The sequence below is a fragment of the Prunus avium genome, chromosome 3, assembly GCF_965620075.1.
Source record: "Prunus avium chromosome 3, drPruAviu1.hap1.1, whole genome shotgun sequence".
In the NCBI taxonomy this organism is placed as follows: domain Eukaryota; kingdom Viridiplantae; phylum Streptophyta; class Magnoliopsida; order Rosales; family Rosaceae; genus Prunus; species Prunus avium.
Window position 1 is genome coordinate 38,691,937 of NC_142286.1, and position 23,423 is coordinate 38,715,359.

The 23,423-nt window shown below is 38.4% G+C and overlaps 2 protein-coding genes and 3 pseudogenes across 2 annotated transcripts; 1 reads left to right on the forward strand and 4 right to left on the reverse strand.

Moving 5' to 3' along the window:
- Positions 1–2,070: 2,070 nt before the first annotated feature.
- On the reverse strand, positions 2,071–5,725 carry LOC148296118 (8-amino-7-oxononanoate synthase-like; annotated as a pseudogene).
- Positions 5,726–8,005: 2,280 nt separating this feature from the next.
- On the reverse strand, positions 8,006–12,477 carry LOC148296119 (uncharacterized). The gene is made up of 3 exons (XM_088250707.1): positions 12,472–12,477; positions 10,466–11,304; positions 8,006–8,483 (listed from the first exon to the last, which is right to left on the reverse strand). The coding sequence occupies exons 1-3, from the start codon at positions 12,475–12,477 to the stop codon at positions 8,006–8,008; spliced, it is 1,323 nt and encodes a 440-aa protein (XP_088106833.1).
- Positions 12,478–12,962: 485 nt separating this feature from the next.
- On the forward strand, positions 12,963–14,534 carry LOC148296120 (uncharacterized; annotated as a pseudogene).
- Positions 14,535–14,632: 98 nt separating this feature from the next.
- LOC148296121 (glucuronokinase 1-like) lies at positions 14,633–17,227 on the reverse strand (annotated as a pseudogene).
- A 196-nt stretch (positions 17,228–17,423) lies between these two features.
- On the reverse strand, positions 17,424–23,411 carry LOC148296122 (golgin candidate 6-like). Its single transcript, XM_088250392.1, has 15 exons — positions 23,351–23,411; positions 22,897–23,043; positions 22,691–22,764; positions 22,529–22,598; positions 22,252–22,305; positions 21,879–21,974; positions 21,378–21,428; positions 21,193–21,279; positions 20,970–21,083; positions 20,819–20,890; positions 19,987–20,090; positions 19,743–19,791; positions 19,595–19,660; positions 18,584–19,345; positions 17,424–18,153 (listed from the first exon to the last, which is right to left on the reverse strand). Exons 1-15 carry the CDS (start codon positions 23,390–23,392, stop codon positions 17,605–17,607), a joined length of 2,337 nt encoding a protein of 778 aa, XP_088106518.1. The 5' UTR covers positions 23,393–23,411; the 3' UTR covers positions 17,424–17,604.
- Positions 23,412–23,423: the final 12 nt, after the last annotated feature.

Below are 23,423 nucleotides of genomic sequence, written 5' to 3' on the forward strand. Positions count from 1 at the left end.
ATACGCAAATTAATCACGACATGACTTTTCTGAGAGTGAGGGTTCGTTTGGGAGTGTTTCTTTCCAAAGTGCTTATGTCAGTAACGCTTCTACAAAGAAGCAGTGTGTCGTTTCAATGTCACATTTAAAAGTGCTTTTACACTACATAAAAGCGCTTTTGATGTTTTGTTGAGTATTTGGATGACACAGTAAAAGCGCTTTTAAAAGTACTTTTAAAAAAATTTAAAGAATCCCAAAATATTATAATAAACATAGAAAATAAAAATTCACAGGATCCCAAACTCCGGTCCACGCTTAGGCCAAACAAGGCTTCTCAGTCAAAGAAGACGAAGCAGCCACTAGTAAGCCAAACTCCAATAATTGCTACCAAAAATATTAATAAGAAGAAGGAAAAGCTTGTTCTTATGTGTTTGGTTCGTTCCTATTTGATTTTGTGATGGATTGAATGTAGCTGCTGATGTTGAATTTGAGATGCCTATGAAAATCATGGAATATCCAGACCCTATACTGGGAGCGAAGAACAAGAGAATCATTCATCTTGGCATTTTAATAGGAGAGAGAAAGAGAGAGAAGAGTATTTTGGCATTTTACAAATTTAAATATGGATATTTTTGGTATTTTAAAAGTTTCATTAAAGGGAGCCAAGTGCTTCTCTTGTTTTTCTCTTGCAACGCTTTTAAGAAGAAGCACCTCTCAAGTGCTTCTTCCAAAACCACTCCAAGTGCTTTTGGATCTCACCCAAAACGCTTTTGCAATTTTTGCCAAACACCATTTTTAAAAGACAGAAGTGCTTTCACCCATTTAGAAGCGCTTTTTGCTGTTCCAAAAGCACTCCCAAACGAGCCCTCAGGCCAAGAATCACTTCTTCATATATTCACTTAAGTGGTTTTTATAGAGAAGCACATGATGAGATTCTTCCCATAAAATTGCTTATTGATTTTAAAGTGATTATAAGCTCGTTTTGGAATGATTTTGGGAGGGCCAGAATCGCTTATGTGTTTCTCCGTATAATCACTTTAAGTGATTTTAAAGTGATTCTATGAAGAAGTGCTACTCCATAGAAGTGATTATTGTTATATCCAGAATCACTCCGAAACGAGCCCAAAACGAGAGATGTTTTTCCCCATAAGTGATTTTGGGGAGAATATACACTTAACAAAACACAACAGTTTGAGTATAAAGGCTTTTCCTCTCCAACTTTATATGTGCTACTGAAAAAATAAAATTCAAAATTATCATACTCATATTAAATATTCAAAATAGATTCAAAGCGTCTATGCTACTTTAAATTTAACTGAGAGAGATGAGAATGGAATAGACAAGCACGTTTGTATTCTAATCCTGATATCCCCTCCATATCAAAATAAAGAGTGTCTGTAACTGTTTTTAATTTTATAGAAATGTGAGAGTAATGAAGATTTATTTGATATGAATATGATATTTTACAGTAATTCATTTGTGGTTATTATTCGAAAAGTTACCTTTATTTTACTTATTTAATTAATTGAATTACAAAAGTGTTATACAACTTTATCCAATATAAAATAGGACGGTATCTCTTTTTGACAGCATAGTCACTGTCTAACCTAAGGTTTTATTAGCTATGAAAAATAGCGCAACTCTTACCGTCTAGTTACTAGCTATGAAAAATTCTTGACAATGCTTGATGCAAGTTTGGACATGGCAGACTTGAATAGATTTGCACCGAGCAAGGAGATCAAGTATGACAAGTTTCGGCATCATGCAGGCGATCAAGTATGACAAGTTTCGGCATCATGCAGGCGGTGTTTTGATGAGAACTTATATAGGAAGCTTGATAGCGCTAGAGTTTTTACAGACATTACTGGTGTGTTTACTAATCATGAATTGAAATTCTCATCAGGAATTGAATTCCGCATTTACTTCAGATCAAGGAATTGAAAAGTAAGTGGGGCCCATACAAAATTAGAAATTGAATTCTTGATTTTGGAGGAATTTAATTTCTGGGTGGGAGGTGGTATTTAATTCCTGGAGAATGAACCCATTAGTATTCAAAATTTTATTTTATTTTATAAAATTACTGTTATGTTTACAAATTCTTGTTTTTGTTGTGAATATAGTGGGAAATCTGATTCCATTGTCACAAGTACGAGAAGGTCTAAATGAAGTGATGTTTAATTCTTATTACACTATATGTGTTTTCTCAGTACGCTTATGAACTATTGGGATCTAAAACAAATCAAATCCTAAAGCCCTGCATATCCACCATTTCAGCCGTGGATGCCAATTTCTTGGAAATTGACACAAAGGGAGAGTGCGGCTGTGAACCTCTCAATATCGTTTCTTGTGTGCGTTGCGCTCAATGTCACGCGTAGCCTGTTGAAAAAGTACAAATAAAAATATGTAAAGTACACAAAGAAACAACATTAATTTCAACCCATCCACTGTGGAGGAGGAACTAAACTATAGACCCACATTTTTCCCAAGTGCAACGAGTTAGATTTCAATTTCCAAACTTTGTTACATGCATTTTGGACTTATTTTCACTATGACCAATCATTTTTTATATAATAGGGTTGTGTCAATTAATCTTTCGACCTCATGAATACAAGCTAAATGGTAGATTTAACTCAACAGGACTAAATCAGGTCAAATAGCAAAGCATCATAATACAAAATGAACAAGATGAGCACAACCCAAACTTGTAAATATACTGTAGCAGAAACGAAGACTTGTCACAGACCTGCATGAGTTGGGTGGCACTGTTGATTGCAGTCACATGGAAACCAGATTTCAACAAACTCCTGTTCATTGATGATAAACAAAGTTAGATACAGTTGTAGAATGATCTCCAAATCACACAAACAGATAGAGAGGGAAACAAAACTGGCTTGCTTGCAGAGCCTTCTCTTCCCTCCCTACCATAAGAGATATTATGGGACTATTTACGGGGATTCCAGTGAGAGCACGAAGGTCCTGCACCCAATTCCAAATTTCCCTTCTACGCCATGTTTCCTTTCCTGCCACAATAAGAGCAGCTGCATAGTTATATTTGTATTGTTAACAAAGGGAAAAACTTCAATAAAGATAAGAAAATAAATGCTATAATCATGGCATGTGAATAATGCATGATAAATTACAGCCACAGTAATGTAGAAGACTGCTCAATATTATGATATTGTTCCATTCCGTTTTGTGAACAATCATACATGGGGCTTACAATCCAAGCTCGAGCCGGCTCCTGAACTTGGCTCATTCGAGTGATTATTACATATGTTGGCTCTAAAAACCCATAATTTGACATAACATTCAGAACTAGCTTCTCTGATTATATTCAACTAAAGCACCTGTAACAAACAAAATTATATATTACCACGGGCAGCAGCAGAAATTGGTATTGGCGTAGCAGTTGAAAATATAAAAGACCGACCCCTTGATTGTATGAGTTGCTTCCACCTTTTGCTGTTTATATGGCAAGAACCCATTACAAAGAAAGAAATGGAACACACAAGAACCCATTATTTCAACACCTGAAGTATTAAGTTTTAAAACCAACTGCCACAGTTTTCCCTCCTTATTTTAGCATATTTCAGAGAAATTCAGGAATAGTGCACAGCATTTTCATTTCATATTTGCTAGTTACTATAAACCTAACATTTACAAATTACAAAATCTGTTATTGTTACTAAGAAAAAAGATAGCATGAACACTTGCCTGCATGCTATGAATCCGCCATGGCAACCTGCAGCCTTACTCAAAGTCCCAACACATATGTCAACATCTCTTTCACAATTGTATTGCTCTGCCACTCCACCACCATTTTTACCACAAACAAATGTTCCATGAGCCTGAGTCAAAGAGAATACTTTCTTTTTATGACTAATACCTTATGCCTACATAAAAAGAAAACGAAAAAAATAGACCAACTTTTTCCTGTACTAAAGACATATTTATTCAATGAGGAGGACAAGTTGATTTTTGGGTGTAACTGGGGAATTCATTCAAAATATAATTAAGACAATCATTGATGTGTGTACAAGATTAACCTTAAAAAGGTTTCACAAGTTTTACTGTGGAATAACTCAAGAGGACTTACATCATCAATAACTAACAGAAAGCCATGCGCTTTGCGTAGCTTCACAAGCTCAATCATTGGTGCAAAGTCTCCGTCCATACTAAACAAGTTGTAGTGAAAGACAAAAACAATTCATAAGAAATATAACAAATAAAATCAATAGGAACACTTTATATGAATGTGTATATGATTCCAACTGAAATGATGGTACAGAAAGTAGCATTTAAAAATAGGAACACTTGCCTATCAGTCACGACGACTTTCTTCCTCATTGTGCAACTTGATCTGTCACAACACAAAATGCATTTCTAAGCTATGGACAGAAGGAAGTGCATATCCAATTAGAAGAGGGACACAAATTCAAAACAAAAAGTTTAAGACCTACAACAATGCATTAAGGTGAGTCATGTCGCAATGTCTATAGACGAATATCTCTACAGATTTTTGTCGTTCAGCAAGACGAATACCATCGATTATTGACGCATGGTTCAGTGCATCAGAAAAAAAGGGCAATTTTTTCATTAGTTAAAGGTGTTTTTCCAGCAGCCAAGAGAGAGCCAACATTTCCCATAGCTACCATCAACGCCATATTGGCTGCAAATCCTGTGGGACAAAGAAGGCAATCCTAGGGGATAAATTTGAAACAAGATTGCACCAGTTTTCAGGTTTGAGCTAAAAAACCTAAAAAAAGTATTTCAATAAACCAGACATAAAGTTCAAAACAACAGAATCAAAGGCTTTAGAGCTCTAAAAAAACCACACAATTAAACTTCGTCTAGAAATGAAAAAGGAAATGATGTTCATTGACTGGGAAAGCGTGTGAATATTTCTGACAGTTAAAGCTAGCATAGTCTAAATCCAAATTTCTACCAAATGACCCTTGACACCATGCATGGGCCATGGCCAATAAACAGGAAGAAGAGAATGAATGAAAAAGTTCACATAAAGAAGTTAAATCAGCAGAGTATAATGTATAAACAGAGCAGCTCATACCTCTTTCTTCTTTAAGTCTGCAATGCATGACTCGAGTCGCCTATGGTAATCGGTATATCCGCAGATTAAAGCAGAGCCCCTGTGGCCCATCCCATGTTCTAGGGCTGCCTGGTTGAATATAAATCCTTATTATTACATAGTAACTTAAAGATGCAGTCTTTACAAAAATTATGCAAAAAAGACAACCTTGGAAGCAGCTTTTCCAATGGTAGGATGTGAGCTCTAGCCCAAATAGTCATTCCCAGAGAATAGTAGAAGCTTTCTGAACTTATGGGTACCTTCCTCATCTCCTGTGAATTCCATAAACGTAATGTAAGTTCAAAACAGAGAAAATTCCACAAAAAGCAAATTGGAAAATAGTTGTTGAATTGAACCGTACCGGAATTGGGAATGTCGTGGAGCCATTTCTGGAACGTGGGTTCAGGAATGTGGACCTCCACAGAGGATCGGTCCCACGGCTGCATTTCATCGAACACATGGAATTCATCTTCGACGGGGTTTGGGCTTCATGGGTTGGTCCATTTTGGAGGTAAATGAGTCTGAGAGAACGGAGGAGTTGCAGGTGTTCAAGTTTCTGAAGAGCTTCTTCGACCCAATGATCCCACCACCTCAACATCTCAATGCAGCTCATTTCTGCAAAGAGAGAAGAAGCCGGCGGGCGTAGTTGGACTGTTGGAGCGTAACGCCTTGAGCAGAGTTAAAAACTCGGAAGAGGCACGGTTAACCACGTATGTCCTCAACTGCAAAAGGACCAATTGGCAATTTGGGAATAGTTTCGAATGAGAAAAGACAAGACACGTTGGGGTCAATTCGTGAATAAAGATAGATACGCAATGCCGTTTTTACCCTGCTAGATTACAATACCATTAAGGCCATTATTGATTTTTCATATCTCATTTGTGTTTTTTTTTTTTTTTCAAAACATTTATTTTAATTTTGGCTTAAATGTTCAAATGGTTCTTGTGTTTTATTTCATAGGGCAATTTAGTCCTTGTGTTATCAATTTGGCCAATTTGGTCATTGTGTTTGTATATGTTAGTCAATGTAGTCCATTCCCTTAAAGATATAAAATATTAAAAATTAATTTAAAATATTAGGGCCAGAATTGCCTTATATGTTATAGCAAAACGGTGAGTTGCACTTGTTTCATCGTTCTCTTTGAAATGAACTCAGGGTCCAAACGATAGGTCTCGCAATACTTTTTTGATAATATAATTGAGGTATTTCTTTATTGTTATTTTGTGTTACTGCTTGATTGTCAAATGGATTAAGTTTTAAAGCTGCAATGAAGCTAGCAATCTTGTTATTTGCAGTTTGTATCCATGATAAAACTATTTCATTTGTTTACAGAAAGACCTTGGTAGTCTTGAAGGGTGAGCTAATTAAGAAATGTTATGATCTTATAACACTTGATCATAGCAATTCTTCGATCTCAGTCCAGTTGGAAGCCTTATGTGTTTTTGATTGCTCATATGTGTGGTTGTAAAATCCTTTAATGTTATATGTTCAATGTGCTTCGACAGTTCTATATGAGTCTCTTGATTATGACATCGGCTTGATAAAGGAATAGAGAAGTGTTGATAGTTCTACATGGTCATTAAGTGATTAATTTTGAGTCTGAATAATTATTTGATTAAGTGGGAGAATGTAAGATTAATATCTTGTGTTAATCTCACGAAAGTGGTCTTCTAATCATTGTGGGATTGCCAAAGACTCATTGTTACTCAAGAACTCAAACTTATCTCATCCAGTGGCTTTTATATTAGTGTTTTAGATTAAATATGTAAAAGCTAAAAGGTTCCTAGTTCTATATAAGGATTGAGATTCATTGTTCTATTGCATTAAGGATCTTTCTTGGTGTTTCTTCATGGGCAAGACATCTTGGGAAATGTGTATAATAGAGGTCTCCCTCCTCAGTTTGTTTATAGCTTCTAAAGTTTACATGCATGGCTTCAATATCAACCTCGTACATGTGCAGATGTCCCTTTGGTGGATCCCATCCTAGTTCGTGCAAAGCCACTGATTCCAACTCAACTTGGTTTTAGCTCCCATCTGGAGGTGAGAGAGCTTGAGCCACAAAACTTCCCTTCCCATCACGAAGAAGACAACTAAGAGATAGTTGATTATTTTAGCTCGGAAATATCTACGCTAGCTATTAAACTAGCCTATCTAGAGAGAGGGGGGGGGGCGGCCTGGGCTCTTTAAAATTGACACATATAAGACTAGATCATCACTTTACTTTCATTGTCTCTTTGTTTGGAAAGACTCAAATTAGTATTAGAATCAAAGATCGAAGAACCATTCAGATGTATCTGCAAGAATGTGAAAGCGAAAATGTCTCACATTGAAAAACTAACAAACCTTAAAAGGGTTTATAGAGAGTTGGACTACTTATTCTCCCATTAACAATTGATTTTGAGACGGAACCTCAACTTAATTTTGTTGTGTTAAAGTATTTCTTTGATAGACTGTAGACTGTACTTGCATATGCTCAACATAAGTTTAATAATGATAATGTATTAGTTTAAACTTGTTGAGAGTGTCTTAATAGTATAAATCGTTTTGGGCCTCTCAATCTATTGACAACAATTGATTTTAGGTCACATTATCACTCATTAATTTTAGATGATGACTAGTAGTTTTTGATTTTTTTGTCAAACAATAATGTATCATGTTGATTCATCTAAATCCAATTGACCCTTGTTTAAATTTTTTTTTTAAATTACTAATCGTTTATGACTTGAAAGTAGAATATCTGAGGTTCTTTAATTAAAACAATTAAATATCCAGCGTCATGTATATATATATATGTATGCTGATACTTTAATCCAATATTGTACTATCGCACACTCTAACTCTAAGTACACTCCCCTCCAGGTGAGGTACCTTATTTGATAAACATAAAAATATAAGAAGTTGACTTTAACATTCTTGATGACCTGATCATCATCACCAAGATCAAGTGTTGTATAAAGCTTTAATTCCTTGAATATCATCCGCATTCAAGCCCTGAGTATATCCAGTTGGGATTTGAGGTTGCATGACAGCTCCTGGAACATAGCTATGCCCAAGTCCAAGAAAGTGTCCAATTTCATGCAAAGCCACAGTCTCCAAGTCCAAACCACCAGGCACAGCACCCACAACCCACGTCTCATCAGCATCATAGTGAAATCTCTCATCAGACGGCGGAAAAGCATGGGCTATGATCTTACCCGGCCCATCAAATGGTCTTCCATCTCCATGATCACCCCTAAAAAACCCCATCTTCAGATCCGCGGTCTCAACGCTTTGAGCCTGGCTGAACGACAAGTGTGTGTTGCCGGCCCACGTTGCAAAAGCACGTGCAACTGCACTCATGGTCTTAGCTGGGGTGCCTTGCAGAAGAAAACCATACTTAGAGGGAGGCCATTTTGGGATTCCTTGAGGTCTTGGATGCCTTCAACTTTGTCACCCTTGGGACACCCCTTTCTCAAATGAGTAAGGAAATAAATACTACTTTTGGTTTTTGATATGTTGTGCAAAAGCCTCATACTTGGAGGGCTATTTATAGGTCTAGAATGAGCAGACTTGCATCCAAGGTACATGGTGCAACTCCAATTTCCAGAATGAGATTGACAGCTAGGCTTTCCATAGTAAATACATGAGCATTATTACTTTAGAGTTTAACTATAGTTAAGTCTTGAGGTTGGAGACGTATGATTGAAGAGAAGAATAAGTGACTCTGTATACCTATCATCATCATGTTTACTTTTGTTTTACAACTAATATTTTTTTTTTACTTTACCATCATCATCATGCAAGTTTTCTTGTAATCATCGTTCTATAGTGGATTTGTGTTGGACTGAGGAGTCCCGTGGATTTTCCCCAGAGGTGGGGTTTTACCAAGTAAAATAATTCTCTCTGTGTTCTTTTATTTTATTTCCAGCACGTTTCAGGATTGATAAACCATATCAATCCTGCTATCAAAGTTTATTTTTATTTATTTGATTATAATATTAAATTGGCCTATTAACCCCCTCTAGGCATATATAGACATCCTACAGGTATTTTCACAACTAATATTTTTTTTTTACTTTACCATCATCATCATGCAAGTTTGCTGACGTTACATAGATGACGAAGCATATGCATGCCTTCAATAGCAACCGTGTGCAAATATCCCTTGGTGGTTTGGTTCTATTTCTTGCGCAGCCGCTGATCATTCCAACTCAACTTGATTTGAACTCCCATCTGGAGGTGATGAGAAATCGTGAGCCACAAAATTTCCCTTCCCATATCATGAAGAAGCCAACTAAGAGAGTCGACTGAGTATTATCTTTAGTTCGGAAAATATCTACGCTAGGTATATTTAACTAAACGAGTTTCATGTAGGCTTGTTTAACTAAAGGGGTTATGAAACAAGATACTACTATATCTATTCGTCCATAGTAGTACTTTTTTTTTCTCAATGTTGTTGAAAAAAGTCAAAAGTTTGAATCCCTTTCTTTCTCTAATGATTAAAAAGAGAAAATACGACTTAAATCCAAGCATATATGCGTTCTGATTGTACATGAATGCAAGATTCACGAATCAAAACACGAAAACTTGCAAATGAATCGAAACACAAAAAGTACTTTGTAAGACATTAACTCACACCTCTAACATCATCAAGGTTTCATGTTCTTTGATGCTTTAAATTGCAGTGTAGAATATCTAGTCCTCCCTAACCCTAATGACTCCTCACTTAAATTAATTGAAGAAGAATAAGCACACCGTATAGTTTCATCTAGGCTTGTTTAACTAAATGAAAGTTAAATATCAAACCTGCTGCTTGTCTATAATATCTTCCAGACCGAACATCAAAGACCTTAATAAAATTAATATCATCAATCTTCTTCCCTGCCTAGCGCAACTCTTCTTCTTCGATCCGTTTTTCCTTCTATTCTATGATATTTGGACAAGAAGGGAGAGACAGGACAAATTCCAGAGCTTAGGAAGAAAGCAAAACTAGTCGACCCCAATAAGTAACAGCCCTGACAATGACACATTGAATATAAGCGCAGACATCAATTTAATTGGACAGTTATGGGTGATGTCTTTGTTTTAGAAAGAATCTTAGTATAATTACTTGTCATTTTGTTAACCAAATTTTCTTAACAGAAAGAAACTTCAGACATGAAATGAACTTTATACTTTATTAAACTGAGGAAATTAATATTAAAAAACTACAAACAGGAGAACATCACGATTCAATACTAAATATCCAGCTTAAAATCTAAGTACGTACACCCAGGAGATGTACCTTTATTTGATACAGGGAAAAAAAAAAAACGAAAGCATGATGACTTTGGATGAACTACTAAACTTATAACTTATAATAATAACAACATTAATCAAGTGTTGTATAAAGCTTTAATTCCTTGAATATCATCCGCATGCAAGCTCTGGGTAAATCCAGTGCGGACTTCAGGAAGCATGACAGCTCCTGGAACAGAGCTATGGCCAAGCCCAAGAAGGTGCCCAATTTCATGCAAAGCCACAGTCTCCAAGTCCAAACCACCAGGCACAGCACCCACAACCCACGTCTCATCAGGATCGTAGTGAAATCTCCCATCAGACGGCGGAAATGCATGGGCAGCGGTCCCAAGCGGCCCATCAAACGGGTGTCCATCTCCATGATCACGCCTTCCAAAACCGATCTTCAGATCAGCGCTCTCAATGCTTTGGGCTTGGCTGAACATGAAGTGTGTGTTGGCCTGCCATGTTGCAAAAGCACGTGCAACTGCGCCCACAGCCTCAGATGGGGTGCCACCAGGAATTGCAGATTGCATGACAGCCCCTGGAACATCGCTATGGTGAAGTCCAAGAAGGTGTCCAATTTCATGCAAAGCCACAGTCTCCAAGTCGAAACCACCCGGTACAGCGCCCACCACCCACGTCTCATCAGCATCGTAGTGAAATCTCCCATCAGATAGCGGAAAAGCATGGGCTATGGTCTTACCTGGGCCATCAAATGCATTATTAGCCCCATCTCCATGATCACCCCTCCCAAAACCAATCTTCAGATCAGCGCTCTCAACGCTTTGGGCTTGGCTGAACGTGAAGTGTGTGTTGCCCTGCCATGTTACAAAAGCACGCGCAACTGCACTCATGGCGTTAGCTGGGGTTCCTTGAAGAAAACCATAGGTGAGGTGATACTTATTGGCAGGCCATTTTAGGTTTCCTTCGAAGAAAGCGTAATGACCAACTGTGTGAGTTGAACCATGTCCTCCCCTTTTCTTGGGGGTCGTTTGTCATATTAACCGAGAAAAAGAAAACGGAATGTCGTTTTCCTTGAGAAAGTGAAAACGACGCCGTTCTCTCGGCATGTGGCATGTCATAACACATCATCATACTGAAGTGTCCACCTGAAGGCAACTGGAGCGAATTTTGTCACTTTAAAATTTGGGTTTACTAGTGAAATACCCCTGAACTTGAACCTCGCTTTCAATTAACCCCCTATTCTTTTTTTTTAGAAAATTAAGGATATGAACTTTTTTTTTTCCCCAATTTCCCCATGCCGTCTAAATTTGCAACATTTCATCCAATTTGCCGTTAAATATGAGGGTAAAATAGTCATTTTGTACGTTAAAAATAAATAAAAATGGAAAAATAAAATTAAAAAATGGAAAATTGAAATAATAGTCTTAAAATAAAAACTGAAAACTCTCTCCCTCTCTCTCTCTCTCTCTCTCGTCCTTCTTCCTCTTCCTCTTCTTCTTCTTCTTTTCTCTTCCCTCTGTCTCCGTCCTCTCTTTCATTTTCTTTTTCCTTCTTCTCTTTGCCTTTATCTCTCCCTTGCTTCTTCTCCTTTGGCTAAACCCAAAACCGTGGGACTTGGGGGCAAGGGTTAGGGATGGGTTTAGGCTAGGGCTTGGAATAGATCTCGAGTGGGGATGGATTTCGGCTCAGGTTAAGGTTTAGGGTTGCTGAAGGAGATATATATATAGATGGGGGAGGGGAGTGGCGACAGGTTTGGTTCATTCTTTTTTTTTCTTTTTTTTTCTTGTTGTTGTTGTTGTCAATTTTCCTATGGGGTTTGTGGGTTTGTGGGGGAGGGGTGAAAAATCAGATATGGGTTTATGGGTTTGTGGTTGCTGGCTGGAGTTTCTGGGTTTGTGGGGGAGGGGTGAAAAACCAGATTTGGATTTCTGGGTTTGTGTTTTCTGGCTGGAGTTTTTGGGTTTGTGGGGGAGGAGTGAAAAACCAGATCTGGGTTTCTGGGATTGTTACAGTCAGCTAAATGGCACCACGAACGAAGGTTGAGAGGTAAGGCTGTGAGTCTGTGACTCGTACTAACAGGTAGAAAAATTGATTTGGTTTATACGGATTGCAATTTGAGGAAAATGTATGGCAAGTCTGCCTCAAATCTTCCACCAAATGCCAAATCTCAACCATCAAAAAACCCACATGGTCCCCTCGTTGTGTTGATCAACCCAACATTTATCTCCTCAGTCTTCTCTTCAAGGTGAGAGAACATAAAGCTAACAATCAAAAGAACAAGAAAAATGCTGAAATAAACACAACCCAACAACTAAAAAAAAAAAAAAAAAAACTCTCTCTCAAGGAATCAGAAACCAAGTTAAGGTGGGGGTTCTCAGGATCTTTTTTCTTTAGTATCTTTTTCTTCTTTGTTTTTTTGGGTTAATTTTCCTATTTTTCTTCAAAATTTTTCCAAAAAAATAATTTTAAAAATAATTTAACTGAAAATTGGATGAAATGTTGATGATTTAGACGGCAGGGGGTAAATTGACGAAAAAAAAAATTCATATCCTTAATTTTCTAAAAAAAAAGAATAGGGGTCTAATTGAAAATTATGTACAAGTTCAAGGGGTATTTCACTAATTCAGTCTCAAATTTTCAGTTTTTCCCGCTCGTGGCTGCGTTGTGAGCAATAATGGTGGAGTCAACAGCTTCAGGAGCAGCAGCTTGAGAAGACGACGAAGACTGGGAGCTCGTGAATGAAGACGGCTTCGTTTTCAAACGCAGGAAGAAGCGCCGGGTCGACCAATCTGCTGACTCGTCGCTCCGGGCTCCACCGTCTGCGTCTGCCGCGGATCTACAGGAGGATGCCGAGAAACTCCGGAGAGAGCGGAAGAAGAAGTCGCTTTTGAAGCTCAAAACTCAGTACCAGGCGGAGATCGACCAGTGGGAACTTTTGTCGAGCACATTGCGCGCAGTTGAAGAGAGGACATGCCATCTTCAAGAACAACAACAGCAACATCGATTGACAGAGAAAGACCGAGAGAAAACGGCGTCGTTGGCTGGTTCGGGTCCTTCTGAGCTTCAAGGGTCGGAGTCCGTTTGTGGGTCAGTGGGGGATGAGCTTCTCTTGCAGTTAAAAGGGCATTTCTTTCCTTTGGTTTTACAATTGTTTAGCTGGTGAGGAATTATGAAAATTGAAAGATTTTGGGTCTTAGGGTTTTGCAAGGCCAGAAATTTATGCTCCACGACACCAATTCGGGGCTGAGTTGAGCTGATTTTGGCATTATTACACTTACTCTGTGGAAAATTGAGAACAAAGATTTCTGTGATGCTTGCTTTTAGTATCATCGGTGCTTGTCTTATGAACGTTGCCTCGATCCTTATTGACCTTAAAATTGAGTTACCAATGGAGAGTGAGGCGGAGAAGAAAGCTTTTAATTTTTTGGGTTACGGTTGTATGGTATGGCGAAATCCTTCCACGGTTCCACTGGCACAATATAATTGCAATCCTTAATCCTTCTTCCTCCATGCAGGCAGAAGCCCAGGAAGCTATCATTGGTGATGTTTCGAATCTGTGTGACATAGCGGAAGCAATGTGTAGTGAACAAGAGGAACAGATTACTCAATCTCTACTCGATCTTCCAATCTGGGGTTCACCACGGGAGCTCATGAATTCGCTATGTGAACCGTGAATGAATTGGTTCTAAGTAGCTTGTTGGTGGCTGTGGTTGTTTACTAAGATCTTGAAAGAAAAATTTGAAGCATGTTGCTCTTCCACTGGCAGTTGCAGCTGTAGCCTGTATTCATAAAATGCTCAGGAGGTAGGGAGTAGGAGATATTTTCTCATCACGTAACCTCAGCTCAGCACAGAAAAAGAGAGAGAGAGAGAGAGAGAGTGCACTGTTTCTTGGTTCTGATCGAGCTTAGCTTTTTGCTGATTGCTGTGTGTATTATTCTTAGGTTTTTTTTTTTTTTTTGGTTGGGGTCTCAAGATCTCTATAGCTCTAGCTCTAGTGGTGGGATGTTGTATATGTTCTATTGATCATAAATTGTATTCTAATTCATGCCTTCTTATAGAGATTACTTTGAGTTTTAGTTTGGGCCAATGTACTTTTGATTGAAACGTTGCCGTCAATAGAAATACAGAGACATTGAGTGTTGAAGGTCGTCTTTTCATTCAGTAGTGCTCTGATCTCAACATTCTCTACACATGGAAATAAAATTGATATTCAACTCCTCTTGGTCTCTGTTAAGGCTGGCATAACATAACTTCGTTCCCTTATAATAATAAATGGAGCATCTATCAAAATTGACAGTTGTACCTTTGAAATTTGGAAGTATAGGCATTCAAGCTGACAGCAATTGATCAAATTAAAGTCGTTCCCTTTTTTTTGGTAATAGCAAGTGAGCAACCACTCCGAGTCGTAGACCTGAACGGATTTGACTCTCCCCAGGGGGTGTTTTTCACAAGGTGGGATTCGAACGCTGGACCTCACTGAGGCCAGCTAACATTCGCCCACTTGCAGGCCTAGCCAGGATATCCACTAGACCAAACCCCTTGGGTAAGTCGTTCCCTTTTATTAATGGAGCATCTACCAAAAATTGACAGTTCTACTTTACCAATATAAAGCAATGAGAGACGGGGAGAGAAGGGCGGGAGGGTGTCAAGAACAAAACTGAAAAGACCCCAAGTACTCGCCTATTTTGTGAGAGTCTGAAGATCAACCTCATTTAGAAGAGAGGGAACGACTTGTCTCGGTTCAAGTTTAAAACCAGCCTTTTGGCAAGCATCCTCTAAGAGCTTCACTTGTGAAGGACCATCTGGGCAAAATACGACTACAGCCCCACCGCTACCTGTGAATTTGGATGCTGCACCCACCCTTCGGGCCACCTCCACCATTTCTATGTTTAAAGCGCCAAGAGCATCATCTCCAAACATGCTTCTGCACAACATCCATGTACCGGTACTGAGCAGCCATAAGATACATAAAATGCTAGCAAATATGAAGATGGTTCAAAACATAAGGTCTGACTCCAGCCCAGCTGAGTGTCATGTAGGCTGAGAAGTGGTGAGGGTAGTAGCTGGGTAAAAGTCTTATTTGCCCATCAAAAAAATATCACGTGCATCACATGTGATCAATTTTGACGGAGAAACTAACAGAATTGACGGAAAGGACAAGTGGTGCAACACGATATCTAATTGAAGGGCGACCATAACAATTTTTGGGGTTGAGGGATGAAAAATAAAGTGGGGTCTTATTTGGGGACCATGGCTACAATTTTGCTATCATTTTTTGTTTTTATTTATCCAGCTTTCTGGTCTGTCAAGGGGATTAGAAAGTGAATAAGATGTGGCATACAAATGTACAGTTTGTGCAATCAACCTTGTGTGGCAACAGTCTGAACAACATCATGTTGTGCAATCACCTTCCTTTTCAAATTAATTTCTTATTTACTCTAATTCAGTCCAAATAAACAGATATGAGAGCTTCTGGGATCAGAGTCGGGCAATCACATAATCAAATTATGAGTCAAAATGTAGATATCTCAAACCTTCTAAAGTCAAAATTACGGTTCATGAGCGCTGCTAGTTTAGTGTAGTCCTTTTCAAGTAATGCCGTCCTTCCTTCTAGTGCAATATTTGCAACTTCCGTCATGGATGATGTTATAAACTCGTCGCCATTGAGCCACCTTTGAAGAACCGTACTATGTACCCGCCCTTACAAATAAATAAATGTGTTAATTGTTGTACAAATTGCACAGCAGGTGGGAAACAATGAGAGAGCACTAACAACGTGGAAGGCGAACCTTCCCGGAATCACTTGGATTCTCGGCATAGACAAGGTGAAGAGGTGGGAGGAGACTAACATCCATGGGTGTGTAAATGCCATGCCCCAAAGTATCCATGTGCTCCTTGTCAAATTCCTAGGAAGTTAAAAAGTTACTACAAGTAGAAGCAATGTAGGGTCTGGTTGAAATTTGAGTACCATGTAAACAAGGCTACCATACACCTGGGCAACACGATCTTGAAGACCGGCAACAATTCCAAGTTGCTTCTCGGCACTAAGGACGAGGCCGGGGCGGACCTCGACTTTGATCAAATGCCTAACCTTGTAAAAATCAAGGAGGCAGCTCAGGGCTGCACACACACAATAGCACTAGACCCTGAAAGTCCTGTCTGAAAGTGAAAGAGAAACATCATTACTTGCTACTTTACTGAATCACTAAAATTAAGTGTAATGGAAAATTAACTCATAATACCTGGCGAGGGATATTAGTATCATATGAGAGAGTGAAATTTCGAGGCTCTAACTGAATCTCGTTTTCTTTGCAAATTGCCATCAGCAATCGGACGCCTCCATAATAACCCTCACTATCTAATCGATTCACCTGTTGATTTTCATTTTTATAATTCAATTCATTCGCAGAAACTGAAGATTTCGATTTTTGTGTAATTGCAATTCAAGTGTAGGGAGGTACCAGGTGGTCTAGGGATTTGAAAACGACGAGGTCGTGGGTGGGGTGGGGTGGGGTTGGATGACGAGATCATCGGACGGCTGCAAACACACGGTCGCCCAGAAGTTGCCAAGGCTGAAGGAGATCGTCCGGCCGAAATAAACGTCACTCGGGTTCCCAAGCAGGCCCACCCTGGCGTAGGCCCTGTGCTCGATCAACGACGCAGTTTCGCTCTTGGCCTGGTGGTCACCCATTTTCGATTTGAAAGTTCAGCTGACAACCACTGGATCTTCGAACTCAAACTCCTGCGTTTTCGGGTGAGCTGTGAGCACTTGTTATATTGCTGGCTGTCAATGTGCAGTCGTTTGTCTGACGTTGTGAATCAGGGGAGACTTCCTTTGCCGAAGGGGTTCAAGTTCCCAATCTTCCGTATTGTCACTATGAATATATATATTTTTTTTTAAGGAAAAGAAATATGAACCCCTGCATGGGACTTGTAACCCAAGTGAAAAAAGAAATATGAACTTTTGCAAGGGCCTTGTAGCCTAGTGTTAAGAGCATTTACCATCCGTTCAAGCTCCTAAATTCGAATCTCTCTTACAGACCTGAAGGATACTGGAAAGGGAATAAATTGAAACTTTGAACAATTACCAATAAAACGAGTATAAATTAAATTTGAGGAGGAAGAAGAAAACAGTTTGATCCAGAATCTTCGCGTATTAATGATAATAAATATCAACTGTACAAATTCCACCAGAAATGTACAAAGGCACAGCCAAGCATAAACCCCGTCCACCACCATCCATTCCATACCAGGAGGATGAATGATGAGATCACGCCATGAAATAAAAATAAAAAGTAAGACGTCAGCATCATCATCAGTCTTCCTCCTCTTCACCATCAGCAGGCAGCCCCATATCATCTCCAATATCTTCAAGCAGCTTGTCCACGTCCTCCCCTAACTCCAACAACCTTGCACTCAGTTTTCCCACCTTGGTCTGTTCTTGTCCAAGGCACACAAGAAGATCATTCAGCTCTGCCTCACTCTCCTTCTGAGCTTCTTCCCTTGCCTCTGCTCTAATTCCCTCTACATCTGGAATGGACGAAGACCCTCCTACGCCCTGCTGGCCTCTCACCTCCTTCTCCAGATGAAAATTCGCCTGTTCAAGACTGTTGTAAGCATCCGACAGGCTCTTCAGATCAGATTCCATCTTACCAGCTAAGCTTCTATACATAGATGCCTCCGATTCAATCTTGGCTTTCTCTGCCTTGAGCAACTCCAACCGCTTAGATGCTTCTTGAAGATCTCGTCTCAATGTCTCTACCTGGACTCTGTCTGATCCCGCACCCTGCTCAGGCCGGGCATAACTGCCCCCACCAGTCGATGCCACGTCCTCAGCCAAAGTTGCATTGCGACCAAGGAGGTCCTGAAAGACAAGAAAGAATATCAAACCAACCATATTTTTTAATACAATATATATTAAAGCATTCATACCACGGCATGCTTATTCCAGAGACAACTAGGGTACTCTTTTACATCACAAAGGGCACTTCTATCAAACTCAGGATTGAATGGTGTTGCATACGTGGTTGAAAATTGCATTTCTGGAAAATAGATGGAGGCCAACCCACACCATTAAACACCCATGGAGGCTCCAATCCACATCTTTGCAGAGATCTGCCCATAAGTAGCCCTAGCCCACATATGGCCGGATCCAAACACTTCTCTACTGATTGCCTCTTAAGTCCTAACTATTGTTGTAAGTTGTGACATACTCTTCAGAAAAGAGATTTCATAGTGCAAAAAATGACACAGAAAAAACGAGAAACCAAGAGCTTGTGTACACGAAACAATACCTGTATCTCAGAGCATTGCTTCTCCACAAATGCTTTCAGCCGCTTTATATACTCCCTATCACTTTCCTCACTCTTCTTTTCCAATTCTGCTGGCACCACTGCCACCTTGCTCTTTGGGTGACTGTAAACCTCAACGATTTTCTCTCTGATGTTCACCTCCAAGCTCCTAACAAGGTTTACAAATGGAGCATCAAAGATTGAGGAGAGAACTGGATGATCCTCATTTTTCTGATCCAATAAATTGTTCTCATCAACATCTTCAATCTCTACCATACTAGCAGAAGCAGATCTGGTTAATTGTTTACGGGGCTGAGTAGACCTCGCAGAGGTGAAAAGGAAGCTTTTCTGCATCTCATCAAACTTCAGAAAGTATGTCGTGAGCCCAACCTTCTGGCTTATAGAATCAACTATAGTTAAAGCATCCTTCCCACTTTCAACTGATTTGTTGTAGATTACACACTCCCCCAGAAGAACAGCTGCCAATCCCTTTATGTACACTGTAGTAGAGGAATTGGAGACCAACTCAAGAAGATATGTGATGTGGGGACGTGAATCTAGGAAGCAATTCACAGCACTAGGGAAATCAGATAGCCCAGTGACCAGCAATTTCAAGATAATTGGTTCAACATATGAGTTTCCACTTGATTTTCCATCTTTGTTTTTCATGGAAGAGGCAAGGGCTAAGTATTTTACCACACGGTGCATTAGAGGCTCAGGAGCACCTAAAGATGGTGTAGGTGCCTCGAGTTCAATACGCAAAACCTGCAAATTGTTTCATAAGATTAGAACATTGTAAGAGTGATCTAGTAATTGCCCATACCATTCCAAAAGCAAGAAATCCCAATAAAAATTTTAACTTGATGACGATTTTACTTCTTTTTCTTTTTGACGAGTGATAATACAATAAAGTGAGCATCAAAGGTAATGCAAGTACATGGTTGGCATAAAATCGGTAAATCAAATAATTACTACATCAGAAGACAGATCTCAGAAGACGATATAACTGCATACCCTTTCCTTGCACTGGATATTGTCCTTCATTACATGAGAAAGAACACTAGCAGCTCGGCAGCATGTCTGCACCTCAATATATTAGCTAATGGAACAGATATATTCTAGTCTTTTCCAAAACTCAGATACTACTGAAGTATTACATTACCTCAAGATCACCATCATTCTCACTCAAGGTAAGACCTTGTAATAGCATGCTGCAAGAGAATCAAATTATTGTAAAATTAATTAGCACAAGTAGCTTTTCCAACAAAGAAAGATGAAAAGAATAAGATGATCAAGCTTTAGCTGATGCAACAAAGGTTTGATAATTCAATCAAGCCTGAAATAATAAATAATAAACAGAGAATTTAGAAGCATGCAGTGAAAAAAGGCACATACAATACACAAACCTTCCAAAGGACATGTGCACATCTTCCTCAACAGGAGCATGTGCCATGGAATGAGGTTGAGGAATCAAAGTTGACGCTAACATAGTTTGGCCATCAGCATTTTTCTGATAAAAACCAGGTGGCAGAAAATTTATAACATAAAATTAGAAGTAAAAAGTACACGATCATGAAGCTGTAATTTTTGTATGCCAGTAATAAATTAAGTATGCCCACGAAGCACAGCAAAGTAATCAATGGTATAAGGAGCATATACACATTATCAACCTCACAAAAGCTCTTAAAAACATAATCTGCAGCAACAAATTCTTGCATACTGGATGTCCGCAAGATGATTCAAAGAATTGAGTTCAAAGCAGGTTCCTACGGCCCCTCTCCAAGCAATTTGCTTGAAAGGGCATCAAGATTCTTGGGATGTCCGGCAATCAGATTACCAATACATCGTAGTGCCTGACAAAGTGAACAAACCCTAACAATTACATCAATCTCTACAAGGAACTATATAAACATCATTACCAAAAAGTTCCTAAACCAAATATGTGTCGTCCTTTTGAAAATCAGTATTAATTTTATCACCTAGCATGCCACATAAGTTTCAGGGAAACAGATACGGAGAGTTCACGTAATTAGTCCATAATGACAGGCTCAAAGGTATAGCAATAAAAAGGTAAAGTACTTTTATGTCCAGCTGACATTGATTGGTCGTATATAATATAGTGACATACTATCAAAAGATGTGTTCGTTGGGTGGGGCTGTGTGTGTGTGTGTGTGTGTGTGTGTGCGCGTGTGAGAGAGAGAGAGAGAGAGGATGAAGAAGGTGAAGAACTATCTTACTGCACAACGGACAGCAACAGGTGCCCACTGGCTTTCCGCACCCAGCATTAGAAGATGGTCCAAGACTTTCTTCTACATCCAGAAAATTAAAAAATCAGAAAGACTACATATCACAGAATTTTTAATTTAGTGAGAGAGTATTATAGACTACCTGAACGAGGGTTGTCCTATTTGTCAGCATATTTGCATCTTTTCCATGATCAGCCTCCGAACCTCCCATTATTAGCAAATTAAGAGTTTCCAACGCACTGAGTAGATTAATTGTCTACTGGCATGGAGTTTAATTCAATGTCAACAACAAATTACCAGTAAGAGTTGTGCCATAATAAATAAAACAGTCTGCAATACAAAGTTATGAAAATCGAGTATCTAACCTTTTGTTGAGTGAAGCTGTAAGTACTCCCTCGTAGCTTCAAAATTGACATGAAGGGGTCAAATCCTATCGTCTCCCTCAGTAGTACCTGAATGACACATGCTTTTAATTAGAAGCAAAAAGAAACAAAATGCACAAATGACAACAATGATTACAAGAATAAGAGCAACAGAAAAAACTAAAAACCTGATTAGATGCATTCTTCCGAATAAGATTGTTCAGCAATTCAATACAGTCCTGCAGAAGTGTATTACATTAGAACCATTTCCAAAATCAATTGATTTCTCAATTTCTTTTAGAGATGAGCACGTATGAGAAATGGGAACTTGATTTATGAACTACACACACATTTTATTTTGTAACACAGTGTGCCAACAGCCATCCCTCTATAATCAAGGCATTAGAACATGACAAGTAAGTGTTTTACAAGTTTAGTATATAACAAACAAACGTTTGCATCCCTTGCAGTGAAATAATGGAAAATTTTTATTTTACCTATAAAATTTGGTGAAAATATCAGTATAGTTATAAAGTCTAAACCCACCAAAGAAACGAAGGCTTTTGATTCATGTCAATTTTACAAAATTAATCCGTAGAAGGAAGCTTGACAAGTGGTTTATCAGCAATGACACTTAAACAAGTCACACAGCGAATTAAATATGAAAAGAATAAGTCAAAGAGAATTACCTGCACAACAACACCACCATCGGAACCACCTTCTTCTTTGATGATGCTGAAAATCTTCTCAAAAGCACCTTCGAAGACCACAATTTTTTGAATTTCCTGATATCATAACAATCTATCAGTTAATAAAAATGTAAAAACACACTTTTCAGTTCTGATGGTTTAGCAATTGATAGCTTTTATGTATTAGTGTTCTGTTGTACTTTTGGAATGGACATCTTGCCCACTAGATTGTAATTTTATTGTTTACACCAACAAAATATTGAGTCTCTTTTCAAAAAAAAAAAGGAAAGAAACGCACTTTTCAGTCACAGGTTCAACAAATATAACTAAATAAAAAGAAGTGACTAAGGATCATGTGGGAGAAAAATCTCACCTCAGCTTCATGGGTCAAGTAAGTAAGAAGTAATAAGGCCTCATTTCGTATAACCTAGAAGGAAAACACAATAGTTCAGTATGACTGAACAACAGGAAAAGATTGATACCACAATCATATTTCAATAATTCATAGGTTCCAAAAGATTTCAAAAAAAATCCTCAAATAGAGAGATGACCAATAAACATGAATTTTAGCTTAAAAGTTAAATTGTAGCGAAACATGTTGATAATAGAGTTAAATGCAAAATGATAAATTATCATTCAGTGAATTGTACCTCATGATCCATAAGCATATCCATTAAGCGAGTTATACCACGAGGTATGGTCAGAATGGCTTCCTGTAACCTGAAGAGGAACTCAGAAAAAATTCTTTCTAAAACCACTAAAAGAATTCAAAAAAATTAGACTAAAGGGAAATAGTAGTTCTAAACTGATACCTATTTGGAGAATTTGTGAGAAGAGCTGTCAAAAGTTGAAGAGTGTAATATCGTACATAGAAATCCTCCTCTGACTGCAAAAACAACCAAAATAAATATAAACATTGTCAAACTATGTGCATGAACCAAAAAAATATAGCAAAAATCAAGCAAATTTAAATAGAATGATGAAAAGGATTTTGCAAATATAATTAGAGAACTCTAACCAACAAACTCAGAAGAAGTGAAATGTTGTCTGCTTCTCTGGAGAGCAGATCAGCGTTCATTAGAGCTGGTTGAATTTCATTCTTTGGGCCTTTTGCATGGTCAATAGGAGTCAAGGCACTTACAAGAGTTTCTAGGGCACCTCGAACCTGCATATGCAGAAAACATAAATGAGACTTTATGTATGAATATAAATTGACATTAAGAACTACGTTTGGAGGAAAATTCATAAGAATCACTGGGACAGGTGAAAAGGACATAACAATCACATTCGCATTCCAGAAACCTAAAAAGATGCAGTAAAAGTGAAATATCTCTATCAGAAAATAAAAACAGCTTCATCAGTGGCACCCAAACAGTTTCAATAAAACACCAGAATGGATTCTACAACATGATAACTCGGGAAAAACAATGAGATTAAGGGGAAATATGAAAAGAAGAAGAAAATTTAGCAACCATTTCAACATCATCGCGTTCTTCCTTTAATATGCCCATCATAACAGGAAAGCCTGCAAAAAAGAAAAAAATA